We start from the raw sequence: 23,577 nt of genomic DNA on the forward strand, positions 1-23,577 counted from the left end.
TAGCACAAGGTGTGTAATTGGAATTCTAGGAAAAAAGAGATGAAGAAATTAAGTATACGCTCATTAATTTAACACTACCTAGCCTATGCACAGCAGTGTGTACTTTCATGGCAAAAAATATGCAGTCGCTGAAGACTGTACAGGATTGCACAGAAGTATCAAATTAAAACTGCGTGGTTAATGCTCTAGGAATTAAATTCAAATTAATTGTATTAGTGTATTACATCAATATAACTTTCTGCCAAGAGGGCTTTCTGTGTGATTAGTGGAATCTGAAAGGTGTATGCATGCAAACGTGTAGAAAAGAAGGGTCTTTGGTGTGCATTTGTTTTTTTACACAGTCTCGACTCACGATTGCACTTTGGGCCGCAGGTAGCTGTGGCAGGGAATTCGGAGCAGCAGGTGAAGCTCCTCAGCCCCAGAAATACCCGCCACGCCGCCGGGGGGCCACCGCTACTCCTGGGGCTGCTGTCGTGGTACCACATACTGCCTCAATAAAGCTGACAGCGAGTCTCCATCATACATCTCCTGCCCGTAGCGTGCGGGTGCCCGCCAGAGGCCCAGCACCCAAGGGCCTACCTTAGCGAGGACCCCAAGACGAGCCCCGCTCCCGCCGCCGCCGCCGCCGCCAAAATGGCGCCGAAGCCCCCTCAGCGAGCGGACGAACAACTACATTTCCCAACAGCAACCGCGGCCCCGGGGGGCGGTGCGATTGGCCAGAGCCTGGGCCCAATCAGCGGTGCGGAGGTGGGCAGCGGCGCCGCAGGTGCTGGCCGGCGGCGGGCGGGGGGGAACATGGCGCTGGGTACGCGGGCACCGCGGCGGCTGCTGCACCTGCCGGCCAGGAGCTGCCTCCTCCTACTGCTGCTGCTCCTCCTCCTCCTCTGCGGCCAGCTCGGGGGAGGACAGAAAAAGAAGGAGGTAGACACGTTCGCTTCTTTCGCCATCGCGCCCGGCTGAGGGGATGGGGCTGCCCTGCCGAGCTGCCTTCCCCCCCACCTCTTCCTCAGCGCCCGCGGCGGCCCGCTCCGCCCGGCGCCCATCGCCCGGCCTCCCCCGCCGGCCCCTCTCCCTCCCCGGCCCTGAGGAGGGTGCTGCTGGGCTCCCCTCGCCCCGCCGAAGATGGCCGGCGGCGTCTCCAGGGCAGCCGGGAGGCAGCGCGGCGGCTGAGTGGCCGCCCCCGGCGCTATGTCCCATCCCGGTCCGCTGTCGTGGGCCTTGAGCTCCCTGGTTTTGAGGAAATAAAAGCGAGGGCTGGCGTCCTGCCCTCGGCCGGCCGCCGCTCGGGCGCTTCAGCAGGCGGCCGGGGGCGAGGAGGCGGCGGGAGGAGGGAGTTGAAGCCCCTGTTTGTGGTGCCGAGTCGAAGCGGTGCCCGGGGTGGGTAAATGCCGCCGAAGCCGCGGCAGCAGGTGTCCGCTGGGGGAGGCGGGGATGCTCTTTCCCTCCAGGGGGTCTCCTGGGAAAAGAGAGACGTGGAGGAAGGAGCGGTTTTAATTCTGCTTCAGTAGCAGCGGTCTGCCTTCAGCAACTTTAGTATTTAAATACGGAAATGTGCCAAAAGGTTTTTTTTTTTTTTTATAGGTAGTGTAAGTATTGGCCTTTTTCGGGTTTCAGTGCTACTAGAGCTTACTACACTTCCCTCTTTCTGGCATGCCCTTGATCCCAGGCCAGCGTCTCTCATACCCCGTGCTAGGACAACCAGTAGGAGTCTCTTTGCAGTTTCCCTATAACTTCATTTAGGGGAGGAGATAACTTTTTACCAATCTGCATATTTTTTTTTCCACATCTGTTTTCTGTTAGTGTTGCCAGAAGACTTGTGCTTTGTGGTGATGGAGGGGAGGCAAAGAACTATTTTGAGCTATTTGCTCAAACAGAAGCGTGGTCGAAATTTTTTTGTTTGTTTGTTTCAATTTTCTTATATATATAGGTTACTAAGGTTTATAGGCCAAAGAAGTAAAATGAGGGGAGCAGGGAGGGAGGTGCAGGAGGTCTTCCCTCTGGTGTGCAGTGACAGGACTCGAGGGAATGGCTTAAAGCTGCCTCAGGGAAACTTCGGATTGAATATTAGGAAAAAGCTCGTCACTGAGGGGGTGGTCAAGCACTGGAATGAGCTCCCCAGGAAAGTGGTCGTGACCCCAAGCCTGTTGGTGTCCAAGAAGTGTTTGGACAATGAGCTTAGATACATGGTTTAACTTCTAGATTGCCCTGTGTGGAGGCAGGAGTTGGACTTGATGATCCTAATGGGTCCCTTCCAAGTCGGGATGGTCTATGATTCTAAAAGGCCAAAATTAGTATGTAAAATCCTCATTTAAGTATCTAAAGAGTGGTCTGACTTTGTGGTTTTACCAAGTTAAATAATAATTTGATCATTGAGATAAATCCCTTGGGTATTAATGAAAAAAAATGAGCACCTTCACTCTAGGCATTCTCTTTTTCCCCTCTTTCTGGAAAGTGTAGGCAGTAATGTGTTGCTCTTCTGCTGCTATAATTTAACGTATTTTTAAAACTTAGTAGGGTTTTTTTTTTTTAATATGTTTAATGTTTGACACACTTGATTCTCTCTTGTTGTGATGTGCTAGCATATCAAGTTTTGACGCTTTTATGTGGTATGCCAACTGTGCTACCAAGATAGCTGAAATAATCTTTATTTCTTTTTAAATGGAATCCTTTCCTAACAAGTAAATAATGACAAATTAAAATGGACATCTACAATTACTTTCTATAAAGTTTCCCAGTCCTACTGCAGAGGTGGTACATAAGAGGATTGAAATGGATGTTTTTTGCCTAGCCATTTCGTACTGTAGTTCAAGCTGGTATTTCTCCTCTGTAAATCTTGTTATTCAGGTTTTTTTTTTTTTCCCTTTTTAACTGATTTAATTGATTAATTAACCGTTCTTAGTCTTCGGCATCTTTTTACCTCCATTTTTAGTTCCTGTTTAATATTTTTCTGTTAATGCAATGGACTAAATGCTGCTCATAGAGACAAAACACTGGTTTTATGTAGACATACTGTATCTACAACTGCATCTTTACAGAAACTAGTGCAACATTGTGAGTGCTTGCTTCACTTTAAATGTGAGTTTAAAGGAAAGTGTAACTTAGTCATTTTCAGGGTTTTATACATAGTATGAATATTATGAGTATTGCTTTGTATCTGTCTGTGTTTTATATGTTACAGCTGAGGTCTGGCTCCTTTTCTTGTCCTACTAACCTTATGTTGAAAACTGTAGTAGTTTGCCCAATATACGTGGGAGGAAAAAACATCTGTAGGTGAAAGATGAAAATTGAACTTTCTTACAGTAAGCAGTTTGTAAATAACATTTTAAAACTGTTCTGAGGGAAATTATATGAATGGGAAGAGCACAGGATCTTGTGCCATGGGAGGTTCCTGTTCAGAATACTGTCCAGAAGCACAGTGGTAAAAGGCAAAGATGATGAGCGTTAAATGTGTAAAGTGAACCTAAGTTTTTTTCCATACAAAGACTGATAAGATTGCCATAGCTGTTATGGAAGTTGAACATACAGTGAATTGTTTCAAAATGAACACTGCAAGAGGGAAGTTACGGTAGTAGGGGTAAAATATATATCTCATGAAATAAAAAGAAGTCGCATCTCAGTTTCCTCTTTACTGCTTGCTTTGTATGTGTCTTTGTTGGGGTGGTTGTGTGGAAAGAGAGGTTAAGGATTAGAGAAAGGGAACTTCTTTCCCAGTAAACTTCTTTTAAAACCTTGAGTACTGGAAAAGTACTTGAAAGTGAAATAACTGAAAATGAGAAAAACATGAGATGTTGGAATTGGAGCTTAAGCAAGGAAAGTATCCATGGTGAAAACAATATTTTGTTTTGTTTTTTTCTTCTAAAGCATTGACTACATAGAAAAGTATGCCTAAAGTCTGAATGATTAGAGGTGTCTGGATTAGTTGTATGAACCTGGAAGATGAAAATAATGAATTTGCAGAAAGGAGAGGACCAAGTTAAGATTTTAGCTGTTTTTGAAGGACTTATTACTAGCAGAGAAACAAGAGATCAGGGGTGTAATTTTCGGTGTTGACTGTAAAATACTATGTTACAGCTGTATTTTGAGTGGAAAATACACAAGTTCTTAAATTACTAAAATACATTGTCTTATACAGTACAATGTTCTTGATGATATCTGAAGAAACTTCATCTTGTGGCAAATTACTGCAAAGTGATGAGGTCCATCTTAAATTTGATTAAATTTGTAAAAATTAAAGAATGGATTTGGATTAGTTGATAATTAGTTATCTAGTGTTGTGGAAGGTATTTGTAGAATGGCAACATGAATATGTAAACAAACAAACATTACTAGTGCTTCTCTTTAATCTTGCTGTTCGCTTTTGTGTATAGCGGACACCCTTGACAGCCTTTGCTACTGAGGAGATCAACAGAAAACACTGGACTGTCTTGAAATGACCACAGACAAAATATAATAATTTGGAAATTAGGTGAAGAGCAGCACCATAACTTTCTCCCATGGCTCACACTTAAGAGCTAACTAGATTTGAAAAGACTGCTTTTATGATTTTAATTCTGTTGCTGAGCAGTACCTTTAAATAAAGTGAAGTAAATAAAAGTTCCTAGTTATGGAAATAGCAGCAGGTAACTGAAGAAGGACTCTTGGAAACTGTATTCATAATGAGAGAAAATACTAATTGACTGTTTCCACAGCATCTGAGATAATATGCTTGTTTTAACATACACGTGTTTTCTGTAAGGCACGTTCCCATGCTTCTTTTGTATCTTTTCATGCTTCTTATGTATCTTATGCAAATTCTAAGTAGGTAGAACTATTAAAAATTGGAAGGAATCAGAATGAGAATATTGCACTTTGAAATACACCTCTTGGCTTTTTATTATAAATTGCTTTGCATGGACATTTTATATTATTTTTATACAGATAAGTAAGATTATTTTTTTTTACTGGAACACATAGAAGAAGAGCATTGGTTTTGCAGTATTAAAAGCATTTGTCATAGAGGGTAAAGTTTATTTTTGAGCTTTCAGGTAGATGATTCAGAAGCTTAATGAAACCACGTACACGCAGTTGGAGTAGCTATTTTCCTGTAGGTAAGTTTGTCATTACTGCTGAATCTGATGCAGGGATGCTGTCTGTGTAGACCTACATATCAGCTTCGTTCCAGTGGAAGTATCTTGTTGAGCTTAAATCTACTCAGAAAGATGCTGATGAGGTATAACAACATGGTAGTAATTTTACTGTTCTGTAATGTAAGCTTCCGTAATGTCTTAGTTTGCCTGAGTGTTCTTGAAGTATTTCAAAACTGGTACCCTATCACTATTCTTTACCTTTTCTTCCCTGTGTCTCTCACCCTTTCCCCAACTGGGTGTAGAAGTTACTGCAACTGTGAGAAATTGTAGAAGATTGTCCTTACAACCCTATCTAATTGATCCTTTATCCCAAAGCTCAGCTATGCTTTTACTTTTCCTGCCAAATGTCTATCTGATTTGCCCTTAGAAGCTGTTGGTGGTGGTCTTGTTTCTGCACTGTGCATTCTTGTTTTCCTTTGGTGTTAAGCCCACCTTGTTTATTCAAGGCTATTGATGATTATTACCCTGTTCCTTCCCTTGCAGCCAGGATGATACTTTCTGCTTTAAAATTCCTTTCCTAGTCTAATTCGTGGTGGTGTTTTACCGTAAATGTAGCAATTCTCATCCTTGTGGAGCTACGGCACAAAAGATATGCAGCAAAGCTGGCTGCCCTGGTCTTTCTTGTTCCAAAATGGAAAGGGCACTACTTAGTTTCTTCCTGTGTCTCCTGATGCTGTTTTCAGTGATCTGTAGCGTTCCTTCCTTCTGATCCAAGTTCTTCCTGCATATTTAATTTAAGGAAAGAAATGATGAGAAATGTGGTAGAGCGAGAGAAAAAGCATAGGTTCAGCATAGTATAAGAGAGGGGATCCTGGTCTCTTGGGATCTCTGATCCTATTTCAACAAAGTAGTGATAATTAAAACTTAAGTTTTTTCTCTTTCTCTTGAAATTTTGTTTAATATTAAACTCAAATATCAAGTCTTTTTGGTCTTCTAATCATTACAATTTTGGGGTTGGTATCCAGACTGTGGAGCGCTGCACATTTTTACTTTTGCAGCAGCATGCAGGAAAATGTTTGGCAGTTATACTAAGTATAGACTCCTCTTTAAAAACTTTATTAAAAACTGAGATGTGGCAAAGGTTGGCCCTTTGAAGGGAAACCCAGTCCTGATTATAGATTCAGCTTCAAGCAATTTTAAAGATGTATTTTTAAGTGGAGGGTTTATATCCATTTGTGTAATTTGCCATTTTATCTATTGTTGCAGTAGAGAGAGAAGAGGTGTTTTTTTTTTTTTTTAATCAATGCTTAAAGCTTTAAAATAACTGTCCTGAGTTGGAAGTGAAATAACAGCAATAAGTCATGCCTGAAAATGTAAAATTCTTTAAATGCAATTATAAATGTTTTTCTCTACTCTGTCCTAAAAAGAACGTTTGCAAGAAAAAGTGTTTGCAAGAATTCTACATTTTCTGCTGATTTTTACAAGCCACGAAAACCTCTATAAACCTTCCTCTTCTATTCCTAATTAACTAAAGTTTTGGAGAAACTTGACAAAATTAACCAGCAGTTCTTATTTTAACAAAGCTGTATAGAGAACCTTGATGTCTTCAGTGATTGCATACAATAAGTGAAATAAAGGATGCTTACAGCAGCCTGATGGCATTTTGTAATTGGATTACTGAAACTTTTCTGTCCCAGATGTCTCCATTCAGCATCCTTGCTGTCATAAGACAGATCAGTGGTGGAATTGATCTTTCCCCTGTTCTGTTCTATAACCGTTTATACAGCACATCCTGTGCAACCACATGGAAAATACAGATTGTATCTGCTTGACTTCTAAGTGCTCCGGAAAAACCAGCCAGTACAATTAGAGTGTTTGCATTGGGGTGTTTTTGTTACTGTTTTGGATCCTCAGATTTATTCTCTTCCTTTTTAAAAGTGTTTTGAAGGTCACATTTTGTTGGCTAAGTTAGCGATCAGAACTGAAAAAGGAACTTTACCTGTTATTGCTTTTAGGCCTCTTGCTCTAATAAATCTGAAAGTAGGCAAAAGAAAAAAGTATTGTTATCTTTTCATCGAATGCGATGAGATATTAATGTTTTGTGTGCATATCAAATGTAATAACCATTCTTTTTTTTTTGTTAGAACTTTCAATAATGAGGGATTGCCATGAAATAAATTCAAAGATATTTTATAGTGATCCTTAAAGTCATATTTAAGATAGAGAAACTCATACTTTTATATGCTATTATTACAAGTCCTTTGCATTCTAAAGAAGATAAGCAAACTGGAATTTGCATTGAATGCATTGCTTCTCTTATGACAGAATTAAAAAAAACCCATGGCAATATTTTGGTAACAGAAAATAATCCTAGAAATTTGAGATGGAAAAGATTTGCCCCCTTGCCAGTGCGAACTTCTTTGTGACAACACTCTTCTTCATGATTACCAAAGTGGTGGCAGGACTTCTGTCATTTCTGTGGGGTGACTGTTGTCCCACCTAATAGGATTTACTGTTAGGATTTTATTTTATTCTGATGTTTGTATCTGATAATACCATTTCGGAATACCCAAAATTCCTCTTAAGCAGTTGCAGTCCCCAGCCTAATTATGCCATTCCGTTACTTTTTCTTGTTCTTTTCTTCTGAGTTTAAAGCAACTTATTTTTGAATTTCAGATGTACTGGTTGTTAAGCTTAGCTGAGTTTTGCTGTGTTGCATAAAAAATTTGTATATCAAGTTTATAACCTAAGTGATAATTACAGTTGTGCAGTCCTTTTGTGGAATGACATTTTGGGCTCACAGAGTTGCTCAAGGTTATAGGCTATAGCATCAGCTGCTTGAAGGATAAAAGCTATTTTCTGCTCTGCTTTTAGTTTAGCTTTTTAATAATTTCATATCACTATTGCTGTCTGCTCTACTATTACAAAATTAGCATGTTCGGTTACTTTCCTTCTCCTGTTGCCTTACATAGGCCAACTAAGACGAGGTCTAATCTGAATCTTTCATACTTAAGTTTCTGTTTAACTCTTCTAGATTTCGATGTGTATGTGTTCATGTCTGAGCCATGTAAATATCTCTTCAATGGAGATTTTTTTAAATCTGTAGAGCAAAAGTGTAGGTAATACAGTAAAAACAAAGCCTATTTAAAGTATAAGGTTAATTTCTGGGTTTTATTTTGTAACTTCTGCTAAACGTTTTTGTAAGCTTGATTATTTCATGAAGTGCTTTGATACTTAGGCTGTTTTTCATGACTTAAGAAAACAATTGACAGTTGTTCAGCTAATTAATTAGCTAATTTCCTTAATACGAGATATTATCAGGTCCTGCTGACTACACTTTCAGGCTTTTACATGTATTTTGTTTCTTAAATCTTGTCAGTGGCAGAGGTCTGAATCTAAAGTTAAGCCTTTAACTGAAAACTGCACTGTCCTCCAGGAGTCTGTTTGTTTGGAATAATGATTTGTTATATTTGTATTGCAGTATTTTTTCTTCACTATGCTGAAGAACGTGGTTATTTTAACAATAAATTATGAGATGTATTTTTTTTAGTTGGTCCTCTTAAAACTTTTCTTGGTAATTGTAGCTGCTTTGTCTTTGTTTACTTCAGTGATTCGAATTATTGCTTAAAATATTTTGTTCTTTTCCCTTCTCTTAGTTATCATCAACTCCCTATGACCCTCCTCTACTTTTAGTAGTAAATTAGGATGAAATCTAAATTGCATTTAATCCGTAACTACTAAATTCACTGGGGTACTTATATACTAAAAATATGAAACTTAAAATAATTTTTAATTTTAATACTATTAAAGTATTTTAATGTGAATCTTCAGCTTTCTATAAGAGACATAACTAGAGACTCAGATTCTGCAAGGGAGATTAATGTAAGGGATGATAAAACTAAGCAGACAGGATGCTTTGAAATACAGCTCCTTTCTCTACCCTGCTTTTTCAAGGTTATCTAACAGTATGAAGAAGGTATTTGAATACAAGTAGAAATCTGTTTTGACTGACAGAGGTAATGTATAGTTTTCTAGATACCTTAAAAGTTGCAGGGCTCGGGCTATATATAGGGAAGGAATAAATTAGCTATACCAGCATATGTCTTGGTGTTTGTCCAAAGAGAGGAATTCAGGCTACAATTAGGTGAGGCAATTGTAGAGCAACTTAGTAATGGAAGGAGCAGGGCATCTCATCACGGGTTGCGGTACCAGCAGTCTGCATAGTTGGTGATCTCGAACCAGGGAATAAGAAATACAAAAGGATGTTCCTGAAATCTTGTCCTTCTCTAGAGTTGGATGCTAAAGTCAGAACTGTAAGGCTGTGTGCCCCATGCTGTCCAGAATTTGGTATAATTTTCTACCAAAACCTTCCAAATGAAGTGGAAAGTGAATGGCAGGAATTTCATTGAAGTTTCAAGGAGGACGTCAGTCTTAGGGAGCTTAATCTAAATTCAAGAGGTAGGACTGTTATGCCTCTTATTTGTCCACAACAGGTAGATTCAGTTATTGACAATGTGACAGTGCTTCCAGTGGGTGAGGCAGAAATTGTTCAGAAATTGACAGGAATGGTGCATGTTAATGCTGAACTGAAGTTACTGTGTAAATATTTTCCTTCTGTTGTGAGACACTTTCTCATCTAAGCTAGGTGTGGATAGAAGCTTTTGTCTATAAGTTTTCTTCAAATTTCTGTTCATTGATAGCAGTGCACTAACTTCTTTAGTGGGCAATTTGTTTAGAAACTAAAATAAAACATTATTAATATCCACTGGTCAGGCTCCAGATATTATCATTGGTTTTCATTTCCTTTATGTTTTTTTTTGGTTTGGGGCATTGCTAATCATTTTCCACTTAAAATGCACAGTACGCTTTCTCATTTTCCTATTTGTTTCCTCTAAAGGTGGATAAATCAGTAAATACAGATAGATTTTTATATATGTGTGTATGCACGTGCACGCACACATGTGTACATGCACACTGGTTTGCCCTCGTCTATATGAAATAGCTTTTACCTTTGTGTTGACAGCTGTGAGTTCTTGTCTTCCTACAACTCTAAACCTAGGTCCTGTAAAAGGTCAAAGTGCTTTACCCAGACCTCATGGATAATGTAGCTTTCAGAGTAAAATTTTAATCTAAGATGCTTTTGTGTAAATGCGTATTTGTTCTGGAGGCTGCCACCATTATCCCATTTCTTTAAAAGTAACAGGCACCTGAAGTTCAGCTTTTGCACATATGGAGGACAATTCTCATCTGATTTGGTATCTTGTATTTTAGCCCATTCATAGAATCACAGCATCACAGAATCATTTAGGTTGGAAAAGACCTTTAGGATCATTGAGTCCAACTGTTAACCTAACACTGTCATGTCCACCACTAAACCATGTCCCTCAGCACCACGTCTACCTGTCTTTTAAATACCTCCAGGGATGTTGACTCCACCGCTTCCCTGAGCAGCTTGTTCCAATGTTTGGCAACCCTTTCAGTGAAGAAACTTTGCCTAATATCCAATCTAAATTGTCCCTGGTGCAACTTGAGGCCGTTTCCTCTTGCCCTATCACCTGTAACCTGGGAGAACAGACCGACCCCCACCTTGCTCCATCCTCCTTTCAGGTAGTTGTAGAGAGCGATAAGGTCTCTCCTGAGGCTCCTTTTCTCTTTTCTTTGTTTCTGTGCACAGAAACTAGGCATTCTTAAGTCATTGTTTGCTCTGAACTTGTAACATTCACAGTAGGATTTAATTTGTCAATGAAATGTGACACTACAATCTTTTATGCAGTAGCATTGTGGTTAGAGCGTGTCCGGGAAACTGAAATAGTGGGAGCAGTTGATACTTATTTGGTTTCTGGGAAATGATATCCTGCTTCACATAAAGTACTCTAAAGACTTGGCTGTCTGTTGTTCTGGATGCTTGGATCCTCTTAAGGTGGTCTGCATTATTGTTTTAATTCAAAAAGCAGGCTGCTGCTCTGAAGTGAATCGGTTGTTTTCCCCCTGCAAGGCATTGTTTGCACTCTGAAATGGTCTCTTGAGTGTGTGAACTGGATTCTATTACTGAAATTAAACTGCACTCCAGAAGTGCAGGTAACGCACTCCAATTACTAATCCACATTCAGTCCTTGGAACCAATTTAGAATTAGTTTGAAGCAAAATCCAGCAGGGTGTGGGTATTAAGGTTTCAGCGCTGCTATTTTCTTCTACAGGTGTATTTGTTCTCATTGCACTACTTGCTGATATCGATGTAGTCAAACTGTCCTCTTGCACAGGCACAGAGCTTCAGAGAAGGTTTCAGGATTCACTGGGCCACAGAGGAGCGACAAGAGGGAAGATAATTTTCTAGCCGAATGATGATCATTCGGAAGAGGGAAGTCCCAGGTTCCCACAACTATTTATATGTTTAATCCAATAACTGTTTAGTGTAAAACATTGTAATACAATCTGTTCAAGTAGATTTACTCGTCTACCATCTGGACATGAGTGCTGCCTGCCAAGCGTGTAAGTTGGGGGCCACACGGAGGGCAGTGAAAGAAATCAAGGTGACTTTTAAGTATTGAGAGTCAGGATAACCTCTGCATGCTCACTTTCTCCACTTAAACCGCTGTCACCTTCTCAGTTGTGGCTGCCTCTGTCAGTGGAGGTGGCTGAAGGAAGATAAGTGTAGAGCGCACTGCGCCCAGTGCTCAAAGTGCCAGCCCCTGAATGATTAGAAGTAATGGGGACCTTGCTGGGAACATAAAGGTGCTCAAATCAGTATTTTTCTTTTGTTGTTCTAGGTTGTGTGTATATTACAAGAATATTGAGGAGGGGGACATTACACAAAATCTGGGTTGTAAGCACCTGGTGGCAGGCAGGAGAAGCCTCTTCAAGTCTAGAATTGCTAACTCCGTTCTCAGCTCCTGATAGCCGTAGATCAAAATTCCTCAGTTAACTGATTCTCTGTGTCTTAGTTAAACTACGTATCATGTTACCTGTACAGATATCAAGAAAAAGAGAGTATAGCACAAGATTAGAGTGGTGTTTGATTTAGTTTAGAGGTGGTCAAATATCACCATATTCGGCTTGGTTTTGATGGATTGCTAGGTGGGGGAGAGGCACTAAAACTGATGTTTATTTTAGTGCAAAATATTTTACACTGTAGAAAAAATACTAGGAAGTGATCTACACCAGAAAACAATGAGGCCGGAATTTATCCCACTCTAGGCTTTTAGTTGAAATATTGTTATTGGAGGTTTTAGTACCAACCTTTAGTACCATCAGCAGCAGTACTGGTGGAGATGGTTCCACCTCTGTAAGAACTGAATGGTATTTCTATCCTCAGCCCCTTCATAAATTTAGGACAAATATGCTGATGCCTTCTTAAAGATGATCATTTTCCAAGAGCCTTAAGTGAGCTATATTGCTCAGATTTTAAGTCCAAGTATATATCGCATATTCAGATAACATGTAGTTTCATAGAAAGGAGAAATTTCACCTTTAATTGTGTTCTCTTTGTCCCACCATGTTCAAGTGGTATAATGACTATTATGTTAATGCATTAGACTATTGGCATGTATCTTAACTGATTCAGAAATCTAGATGAAGCTGTTCAGTTATAGCAACATCAGTTTTTTGAGCAATGACTGTATTGTGCTCTCATGCAGAACTCATGCTTGCTTGGCTGTGAGAGAGAAAATTACAAGTTCATTAGCTGATACAGCAGCTTTGTTTTCCAAAGTACTTTGAAGTCCGTACTTCTCCCAAGAAGTGAGAAATGGAACTTTTCCTTAATTTAATGAGCTGTTTTGATAGTAAAAATGTTCTGGAGGAAACATATTTTTACTGGAGTCTTTACAGTGAATATTGAGTCTACAAAGGGTTAAAGAGCGTGCTTTGAAAATGAGCTTAGGGAGGCACTTTCAGCTGGTTTTTGTCATTTTGTCACTTTTTCTAAGAACGAAAAGTACATAGACCTTTAGAAATTTGATTTCAGGTTAATTTTGGAGGTTAATTTCAGAAGGTCAAAATTTAGACTTCATGATATGTCCATGTTTTTATGAGAAAGCAACATTATTTTGGTAAACATTTGCATCAAATTTTTACTTTTCTAATGTAGATACTAATTCCACTTCCAGTTTCCTCAATGTGAGTTCTTGAGTTATCCATTATAAAGTACCTGAATTTTTAATATTCAACACAGAACTTAATGGTGGGGGTGGGTGTTAAAATGGCTGTTTCTTAACACGTTTAAACCATTAGGTTTTGTATTAAAGCCTCCTGACCACTTGTACCATCTTGATTTAGCATTCAACAAGTAACTGCTTTAGTCTTACTTAATTGCACTTTTTTATTTAGATTAAAATTATGTACTGGTCTGTATAAATAGTCTTAAACTACTCAGAAATAGATCTGAAACTACAAAGTAATTATTTTATGCTAAAAGGATTAAGGGCTTTATCTATCACCAGAGATTGTCTGCCTCCTGTTGAACCACAGAATCCATTAATTAATTTGGCACCGTGTTATGTCCTTTGTCTTCTAATTGAATGACTTACCAGGGAAGGTAGTGTTCTGCTGAAAGGAACTCCTGCTTAAGGAATTGCATAATACTTCTGCCCCTTAATGCATGGGTAATTGCAAGTAGGCAAGAACTTCGTCTGGATGGCTGACAGAGGAAAAAAGAAAACTTTAGAAAAGGTTTTGTTGTTTGAAAATGTTGATGTACTAGACAAAGAGAAGAAGAATGCTAAATTTAATGGTTCTATCACATTTTTGTGTGGTTTTTTTCCTCCTGAGAAATAGAAATTGCTAGGAAACTCTGACAGTGAAGTGACCAATAAAAGGATGGCATAATAGAATAAAACTATGGAGAGAAAATGTCAGAGATGGCAAAGAATGTATCAGTAACTATTAGTAATAAAATGGCAGTGAAATAATGTGAGGATAGATGAAGATTTTTTTCACAATGAGAATATTAGTCATGATCAAAAGAAGTTTGAAAAAAGTATTAGGATGCATAATACTCTGAAACATACATTAACACAGGGATAATGGGTACAATATACAAATTGCCTAATTTTTAAAAGTGGAGCTTACACTCAATTAATTTTGATGCTTGCAAAAGTTACTTTATTGCCTAGTATTTCTAACTTTGTTTTAATTGCTTGTGGAATCTTTTTACTGAAATGTGTTACTGAAAGAAAAAGAGCATTGCTTTGTGTATGATGAAAGGAGAGAAAGAAAAATCAGTGGTCTGAACTTGCATCCAAACTTTTGTGGTTAGGTAGTTGTGTCACCTGAACCCTTCTGTATTACAATTTGTCATTTCTAGCTGTATTGGGTTTATGTGGCAAGATTTTGGTAGCAGGAGGGCTACAGGGGTGGCTTCTGTGAGAAGGTGCCAGAAGCTTCCCCCATGTCCGATAGAGCCAATGCCAGTCGGCTCCAAGATGGACCCACTGCTGGCAAAGGCTGAGCCCATCAGCAGCGCTGGTAGCACCTCTGGGATAACATAGTTAAGGTGGGGAAAAGCTGTGCAACACCATCAGCAGTTAGAAGAGAGAGGAGTGAGAATAAGTGAGAGCAACAACCCTGCAGATACCAAGGTCAGTGAAGAAGGAGGTGCTCCAGGCACCACAGCAGAGATTCCCTTGCAGCCCGTGGTGAAGCAAGCTGTTCCTCTGCAGCCCATGGAGGCCCACAGTGGAGCAGATATCAACCTACATCCTGTGGAGGACCCCACATCAGAGCAAGTGGATGCCCAAAGGATACTGTGACCCTGTGGAAAGCCTGCAGTGGAGCAGGGTCCTGGTGGGACCTGTGGCTCCATGGAGAGAGGAGCCCACACAGGAGCAGGTTTGCTGGCAGGACCTGTGAGCCCATATTGGAGCGGTCTGTTCCTGGAGGACTGTATCCTGTGGAAAGGACCCACACTGGAGCAGTTAATGAAGAACTGCAGCCCTTGGGAAGGACCTATGTTGGAGAAGTTTGTGGAGGGCTGTCTCCCGTGGGAAGGGAATCCGTGTTGGAGCAGGGGAAGAGTGTGAGGAGCTCTTCCCCTGAGGCAGAAGGGGCAGCAGAGACATTTCATGAACTGACCACAACCCCCATTCCGCTTGGGGAGGAGGTAGAGAAATTGGGAGTGAAGTTGAGCCTGGGAAGAATGCCGAGGTGGGGGGAAGGTGTTTTAAGTTTAGTTTTTATTTCTCATTACCCTACTCTGGATTGGTGAGAAATTAAATTAATTTCCCCCAAGTTGAGTCTGTTTTGCCTGTGACAGTAATTGCTGAGTGATCTCCCTGTCCTTATCTTGAGCCATGAGCCTTTCGTTATATTTTCTATCCCCTGTCCAGCTGAGGAGGGGAGTGATAGAGTAGCTTGGTGGATATGTGGTGGATAGTCAGGATCTGCCATCCACAAAGGAGAAAACTGTGAATTTTCCTTTCTATAAAGTAGAATTTTTATTAATTTGAAATTTTTTTTTGGGTGGCAAGTCATGTCGAGCAGTGTTCTGCTTTGGGACCTTTCCTTTCTTGTGTTATAGTACATTGTCCATTAAATTGACTAGGTTATGTTGCTGCTGTTGTCCATGTAAAGTGCTGTAGATACTTGTGATTGTCTTTGGTAGATATTGTTAATGCCTTTAAAATGCACATCTGTTCAGAGAGGCAGGTTGACTGATATTTTGGCGGGGGGGGTGGGGGGAAAAAGCTTACAATTAATTTCTTCATCCTGAGAGCAATTTGATCTTGAAACCAAAGTGAGCTTTCACTAATTTCAAGTGAAATAATGCAACAAGGTACTATTTTCTAATATCCTTGTAGGAAAAGGTAATCTACTATTTCACGCTCCCCACTTGAGAGGCAGTCATTGCTAAGACTGACCCTAATGTTAAGCATCATCTGGAAACTTGAGATGTATGAATCAATTTTTAGATGAGTAACTGGTTTCCTGTGTAGCTCTGCCCAATCTTCTTCTGTCGCTTATCCATTTTATAAAATGTGAAGTTTGGTACTTCTCTTTGCTCCTCTTCATAGCTAAGAAAAGGATCTGTTAAGTAAATAAATTTCTTTAAGTGTTCTTGAGGTATGACAGGACAAATTCTTTTTGGAAAAAGTAGCAGTCTTTTTTTTGGTACGTGCTCTGTGCTAAGTAATTTTGTAAATTCAGAAGCTTTAAAAGCTTTCAGATTTATTTATTTTTTTAAAACCCAAACAAAGAACAGGCTACCTGAAAAGTCCACCTTTCAGCCAGTTCAGCTCTCTAATATTACTGATTTTGATATTTTAATGCCTTTATTAGTAGCATCCAGTAAGTGTCAAATTTAGTTAATTTAATTTTGGAAATAAAAAGTGCTGTAAGTGCTCTGGATAGGTTTTGTCAATCTGCAAAAGCACTGTTAAATCTATAATCGAAAGGATTTATGAAACTTTATTCTGTATGTTATGTAACTTCATGAAAGCAGAGGAAATTGAATGTACAATAAAAGTCCATCAGATATACAGGGGTGCACATGGTCAAACAAAACCAACTTCCCCTTATGTCTTTTGAATCGCTCTCTGTGATTTTTTTAATAGTAACGTATTTGAAAAGAAAAGCCTGAAGGTCTGGAGTTTTGGAGGTTTTTTTTCCCTTGTATTTTTTGACACTTTTATCAATGACTTTTTTTGTTGTGCCGTGTTAAAAAATACCTTTTAAGGAAATGTGGGAACAAGAATACATCCAGATGGTTGGCTGCTTTATGAATGAATGTGCAATATTACATACATACTGTAATAAGAGTTGCTTTGAAATACTTAAAACAGCAGTCCAAAGAATAAGTGATTGTTGTCATCACTTCTGTATACCATTTGTGTTGTGAAGAAAAGTGTATGTGAACTAATAAATTGAAGGAAATTCTGAACTTCTCTAAAACCAGTTTCCAAGATGCCGAGGACCTGTTGGTAGTGTAGATTCCTGTAGTAATATTTTGCAATCCTTTTAATAAAGGAGGATGGATGACGAGTATTCTGTCCTCTTTCCTTCCCTCTTTATGAAGATTGTAGGCTTCGCGTTACTGAAACAAGGACCTGGGTTAAATTAACGTAGATAACATTCATGAAAAAAGGTAAGAGAGTAACGCTCAGTAAAAGTGTTACAGCCCTTTTTGCAAAGGCTTCTTTTTGGCGTCAGTTTCTGAAAGTGACTTTCATTTATCCTTGCTGCTCTTGGTTGGATATGGAGTCACTGTAGCAAATACTGGAGGAGACACCTGATCCTGAGCTTTTTTCCTCCGTCCTACTTTAAACTCTTCACTGCATAAATTCATCAAGCCGACGCAATGTTATAATTACACACTTTTCCCCACCTGCCTTCCGAGATCATCTTTTGTATGGATAAGCTTAAATAAATCAAATTTTTTGAGTTAGATCATTCTTACATCTTGGTTATGGTTTTGTTGGAGTTCAGTTTTGACAAATGTTAATTTTTTTTTTCCTGCTCGTCTGTTTGAAGGGGGGAGGGCGAAATAATGTGCAGAATGTAAATTTGGACAATATCAGAATCTTTCACACAGTCTTGAAAATGTATTAATGCAAGGATGCTTCTTTTTCTGTTTCTACCCAACTCTAGCCATAGTGCTCACTTTCTTTTATAAAATGGTTTCCATGTAGTCTAAGCCCCTTATTGGAATCTCTTTGGGCTACCTAGTAAATCATGTCTAGATTAGCCAATTCAGTTATATGAAGTAGATTACAGGGCTTTTTGAGTGTGTGTTTTTTTTTTTTTTTCCATAATGGAGAATTCATGTACCAAGACAAGCCCAGTGGATTTTGACTACGTAGCTGCCATAGGTCAAATATGGTTATCTTTCTGATAACCAAATGGATGAAAGAGAAGGGAAGTACTTCCATACCAATACCAACTATCCATCTCGTCTAGGGGATCACTGCCAGAAATGTGAATAAGAAAATTAAAATGATGCTTGGAAAGTAGGAAGTGGTATATTTTCCAAATTAAAAAAGAAATAATAAAAAATGCTGATATAGAACTGAAAACTGGTTGTCTGTCCAAATCTTACCCACTATCTCATTCTGCCCTTTCAAAGTGGCCAAACTGATTTGCCAGCTCCTTTCTAACTGTTATTATTTCTTGGAGCTAGAAATAGAATCTAGGCTTCCTATCAATATTCTCCTGTTGATAGCAAAGAAAGCGGGGTTGGGCAGGGGGGAGTAACATCAGAGAAATGTTTCGTTTCCTTGGGAGGCTGGTCTATGTAGAAGTGGCTAATTACAACTTGTGTTGCTCAATAGCATCTAACTTAGAGGTTTTTTTTAATCCAGGGCATTCATTCTGAGGTCAAGACATTCAAGACTTTGCCGTTATGAAGTTGGAATTATGATTTGATGGTGTAGAATTCGCTCAATGCAAGATAAAAGAACATGGGGGGTTTGTTTTCATCACGTGATTTTTTGATTGATGTGCTTAACACAATTTATGGATATAGAGTATACAGCAAATTTCAAGATGAGAACTGTCTGATTAGCAAAAAACTGTAAGGGTTTATCTTTTAATTGTGAATTTGAGTGATGGCCAAAATGGCAGCTTGTCCCATTTGCATAAACTTCCATTTTCAACATAAGATACATTTTCCCCTTCTTTACATACCAGTATCGATGGAAAGTATACCATGCTTGTCCTAATATAAGGCAGACTTTTACATCAGCAGCCACTGATTTCCAGATATCCATGAGCGGTGTTTTAGAAAGTGAAGATACAGTAACAGTCAAACTCAGCTCCACTTGGTCAGTGGCATCATATTTTCTAATTACATGAGTGATTACTGTAACGGATTTTTCACTTAAAGGTTAATACAGGTATAATTATAAATCATATTATAGAATAGAAATATTATAACAAGCATGTCTCAGCATTCTTCAAAAGTTTGATGTAATGCCAGGAATAACTTTTCTCTCTAATTCCCCTGCAGGTGTAGATTTTTATGAATTTCTTCTGCAGTTAGAAATATTGCTGCACTGCAGTACTGAATTTTTATTTAAATGAATAACAGTAGTTTTCTGTGTCTTTATGTTCACAAGAGAATGTTATGTTTACACAGATTCTTATGAGTATAAATAAGATGAGCAGAAAGGTGTGTGGGCTCTTTTCCAATTTCATATTGCCTATATTTTTCCTTGTTTCTGTTATTTTCAAGTTTGGGATAGATGTCAAGCCTTGTATCAGTACAAATAACTGCTGTATATAGTGTGGCTCCAGAAGTCATAAGGCAGTCATATAAACAGCCATAAGCAATAGCAAAAAGTCCTTCTGACCTGTAAGCTGTGATACGGACAGCGCAGGGAAAGTTTCTACGCTTCACTGATACATATTTTTGGGAATGCACCTACTACAGTCCTGTCCCAAAAACTGTGATGGGAGGGTGGAATACACGGAAAAACTTCTTTACGGTGAGGGTGACAGAGCACTGGAACAGGCTGCCCAGGGAGGTTGTGGAGTCCCCTTCCCTGGAGATTTTCAAGACCCACCTGGATGCAGCCCTGAGGGATGTGCTTTAGGCAGTCCTGCTCTAGCAGGGGAGTTGGACTAGATGATCTCTAGAGGTCCCTTCCAACTCTGAAGATTCCGTGATTCCGTGAAAAGCAGTTCTCAAATGGATGCTCGGTGCATCCCCTCTTAAACAAAAGTGCACCTTTGAGTTTATGTTGTTAGAAGGTATATGCTTCAGATTTCCCTTTGTGAGTGTTTTATTATTCATAGCTGTATTGAGTTGGCTGAGGATTTCAGCAAACTGATTCTGAAATAAGATGAAAAATTCTCCAAACCTCTCAATGCTCAGTTTGCGCGATGACGTATTGTACTCTTGTCTGGAGTCAAGGGCTGCTGTTGGTTCCTTTTCCTCTGCATTTCCAGTATCTTCCTGGTTGGATCTTTGGGTGCATTTCAAATATGTATTGTTTAACCACTGTGTAGTCCTGGTTGTAGATTTGGCTCTTTCCCTGGGAACTCCACGTGCTGAGCAACGGGGTCTGTCTGTCTTGCAGCTGCCCTTGCTAAGGGGCAGGCAGGCAGCTTACACTCGACTGCAGTGGAAGTAATTCGTCCTCTCAATTCCTTTGTCCATAACAATATGGCCGTCATTTTAAAAGACCCTTTAAGCTAGCATGTGCACCAAGATTAGAGAGTTATTTCTTTCGGGTTCAGCTGTTTGAGTGCATGAGCTATGTATGTTTAGCCCTGAAAAACGGATTAAAATCATCAGTCTTGCACACTTACAGACTGCTGGGAAGACGTGCAAATTGTTGCTGCAGCAGTAAGAGGACTATAAAATTACAATACAAAAAGAAACAATTTGTAAAAATTGTATAATTTGATAATTTAGATGAAGGCTTCTGATTCTGTAAAACTTGTGGGCCCAGAAATTACATTAGCAGATCACTTCTGAACTCTCTTAGGAAACTTTTGAAGTCCAGTTCTTCAGAAAGTTGTAATCAAAACATTTTTGCTGGAAAGTAGTGAGTATGGTAAAACTAATGAAAATACATATAGCTTTAGGTATTTATTATTGACAGGACACTATGTATTATATCTGCCAAAGAGCTACATATTTAATGCTCTAGTCATACATCAAAATGTAAACGGGTTGGTCCAGATTATTGCCTCCAATACTCTGTTCATTTTGGTGTATCCAGTAAAGTTGTCAAAATAGTGCAGTGTGAACAGACCTAAGGTATCATACAGTTATGCAGGCTACTCTTTTGCTCTTAAGAGTTTCTCAGGGAAAAGCAGCAGCGCTTTTACATTCAGGTTGGCAGCTGCGGAAATGGTCTCTTGGTGATATGGAGGGAGTTAGATGTTCTGTGTTTGGCAGGCTGAACCTGACCTGTTAGAACAATCCGTATGGTTCCACTGGTGCTATTGCTCTTTGTCTTTCTTGCAGTTCCTGTGGCTGTACCATACGGTGCTCAGATGTCACTGTGCTGCTGAAATGCACGTGTTGCCACATGGAAGGTATACTGGAGCACATAAAAAAAAAAAATATACTTGAAATAATTTAACCTAAACTTGCCATTTACAAAAACTTACCAAATTGTGTAGCATAAAGTGCTATTAATTTTTGAGTATATGACAATAACGTATGTTTTAGTTACGCACAGTAGATATATACACACCTGGAGCAATGTATTATAATGTTCCTGTGATATTGGATGACAAAACTAGTGTGCTATTCCTGTTTTATGTGAAGAATCCTCCTTTTAAGGAAAATCAATCCTGTGCTTCAGTTTTGGACTTCTGAGAACAGCTGTCTAAATTAAAAGAAATATTCTTTTATATTTCTTATATTCTTATAAGCCTCCCCAGCTTGCTATCTCCCAGAATGTTTCCCATCTTAGGTATAGTCAGCCACATATACTTAGCATTTTTCACAAAAAATAAAATAAAATAATCTTTTATAAGGTAAATATGAAATGAAAATAAACTAATCACCATCTCTCCCTCATATTTCAGGTTGGCTTCTTTTGCATTCAGGGTATATTCCTGTCCTTCCCTTGTTTTAGTCTCTCTAGTCGTACTTTTCTCCTGTTAAAACTGTATGAATATTTTAGTTTCTTCACCATTTTCTCTTGGGTTATTTTTTTCAAAAGGGTGATTAGTTTACTAAGAGTTCTCCCTTTTTTATTTTTTAATTATTTTGTAGAAAGGGGAAATTTAGACCATTGAGAATATTGGTCAGTAATATGTCCGTGTATCTTCCAGATAGGGCCTAACAGTTACCCACATAACACTACGGGTTTGATGGGGAGAGGTCTGCCTTATTTTTAATGGCACCATACAAACAGACAGCAAAAGGTCACACTTTCTAGTGAGGATTCGCAAGGAAGCTGGCATAAAATGGGTGTGGGGTTTTGGTTTTTTTTTTTGTCTGATTTTCTTACTTGCTGCGTGTCCTTGCATAGTCTCAATTATTGGATACTTATTCTTAATAAACTAATTAAGGAATAGTCCAATCAGTAGGTTACTCCTGTGGTAACTAAAATAACTTGGTTTAAGTGGAACTGGAGGTATGTAATGAGTGCATCTTAGATACGTTTCTGTGATACAGCATGGCATTTCCAAGTTCAGGTTACTTCATCCTCTAGATAATATTTAGATCTTTTAATACATTTGCCATCTCAGCAGATACTCTTCTTCATGTATCTGGTAGTCATCCTGACCTATCATTTCTCCTTGAAATTCCCCTGTGTACTCAGAATAAATTCTTTCCTAAATTTATGGTAGGGAAGGCAATTATTCTGTAACAGCTGTTGCTTGTTGTGTTGGCTTTAAATGACTTCAGATCAGAAAATGATTCATCTTTTCATTATTTGGACTGTTTTTATTGAGTATCTTCCTTTTGTTCTTGTTACGCTTTCTGTGTAATTCTCTTGGAGCAGTGTAGTATCCATGTTGTCCTTTGATATTTGTATATAAAACCTGTAAATAAAGAAAAAGCATAATAGTAGGTCAGTCTGTAATAACCTCATGTTTCCTCTGATAGGGATTTTGCAGATTTTTCACATTTCTAGAACTAACTTTCAACTCTTCCAGTACAGTTTTCCATTGTCTTTTTTCACCTGTTTTTTCTTTTGTTTTTCACGGTATGACTTGTCCTCCAAACCCCCTGAGTTTTTATGAAATGCAGAGTCACCAGCTGCAGTCTCAAGTCATCACAAAGTTACTTTTTTTTTTCCTTCCTGTGACTACGTTCATATTCTGCTTAACCAGAAAGTCTACTTATTGCCTTCCTGTATCCCAACTGTTTTGGGGTTTTTTGTGTGTCTGAATTGCTTCTTACCATTTAGTTCCTCTTACTTTTAGGTTTTTGTTGTTAGTTTTTTTGTTTTCTCTAGAAATGGAAAATTCTCATATTTGACGGACATTTGATGCCTGTTCAACAAATTCCATCCTGGAACGTTTGTGGCTGCCCTAGGGAAAGTTACTTGTGTATTTTCTGCCAAAAATTGTTCTCTAGGTCTGTTCAAAGTCAAATTTCAGACTGGCTCCATTCACTTCCTGTGTTATGTTGTATTTCTTTTCCCTTCAGTGTTAGAGTGCATTATTTTTTTTTCCATTTTATTTCTTCTTCTTGTAACTCACAACAGTTCTACTTTTTTCTCCATTGATGTTTTTCCTTCATATGTTTTTCATCACATTTTTGTGATTAACTAGATATTTTCTTTTTAGCCTTTGGTTTCATCTTTCCCATGTTTTTCTGAAACATTTTGAATGTTTTCTCAAGAATTTTGTTCTCTTTTCTTTTTTCATTTTCTTTTTGATATTCTCCTTTTCTTGGTATGTACAGATGGATTTTAAAAGTTGTTCCCACGATCTGTTTTATATCTGTTGTTCTAAGATTGTCACATTTTGCTCTCCTTTAAGGAGAGAACTAAATGAAATAACAAGGTGGGATGAGTCAAACTTTGATGTATCTGAAGAGATCCGTATTGTTTGGAATTTTTTTTTTTCTTTCCCCCAGAATCTCAGTGTCATCCCTCTGGATTTGTTT

The 23,577-nt window shown here is 38.8% G+C and overlaps 1 protein-coding gene across 1 annotated transcript in view; it reads left to right on the plus strand.

Annotated features, from left to right (window-relative positions):
* The first annotated feature begins 735 nt into the window (after positions 1-735).
* The window catches only part of TUSC3 (tumor suppressor candidate 3), a 131,150-nt gene continuing 108,308 nt past the window's right edge, over positions 736-23,577 (plus strand). The window contains exon 1 of the mRNA XM_063335874.1: positions 736-921. Within this exon, the coding sequence (XP_063191944.1) occupies positions 796-921 (126 nt within the window). The 5' untranslated portion in view covers positions 736-795. The remainder of the gene's footprint in view (positions 922-23,577) is intronic.

The sequence above is a fragment of the Chroicocephalus ridibundus genome, chromosome 5 (genome assembly GCF_963924245.1).
Source record: "Chroicocephalus ridibundus chromosome 5, bChrRid1.1, whole genome shotgun sequence".
NCBI lineage: Eukaryota > Metazoa > Chordata > Aves > Charadriiformes > Laridae > Chroicocephalus > Chroicocephalus ridibundus.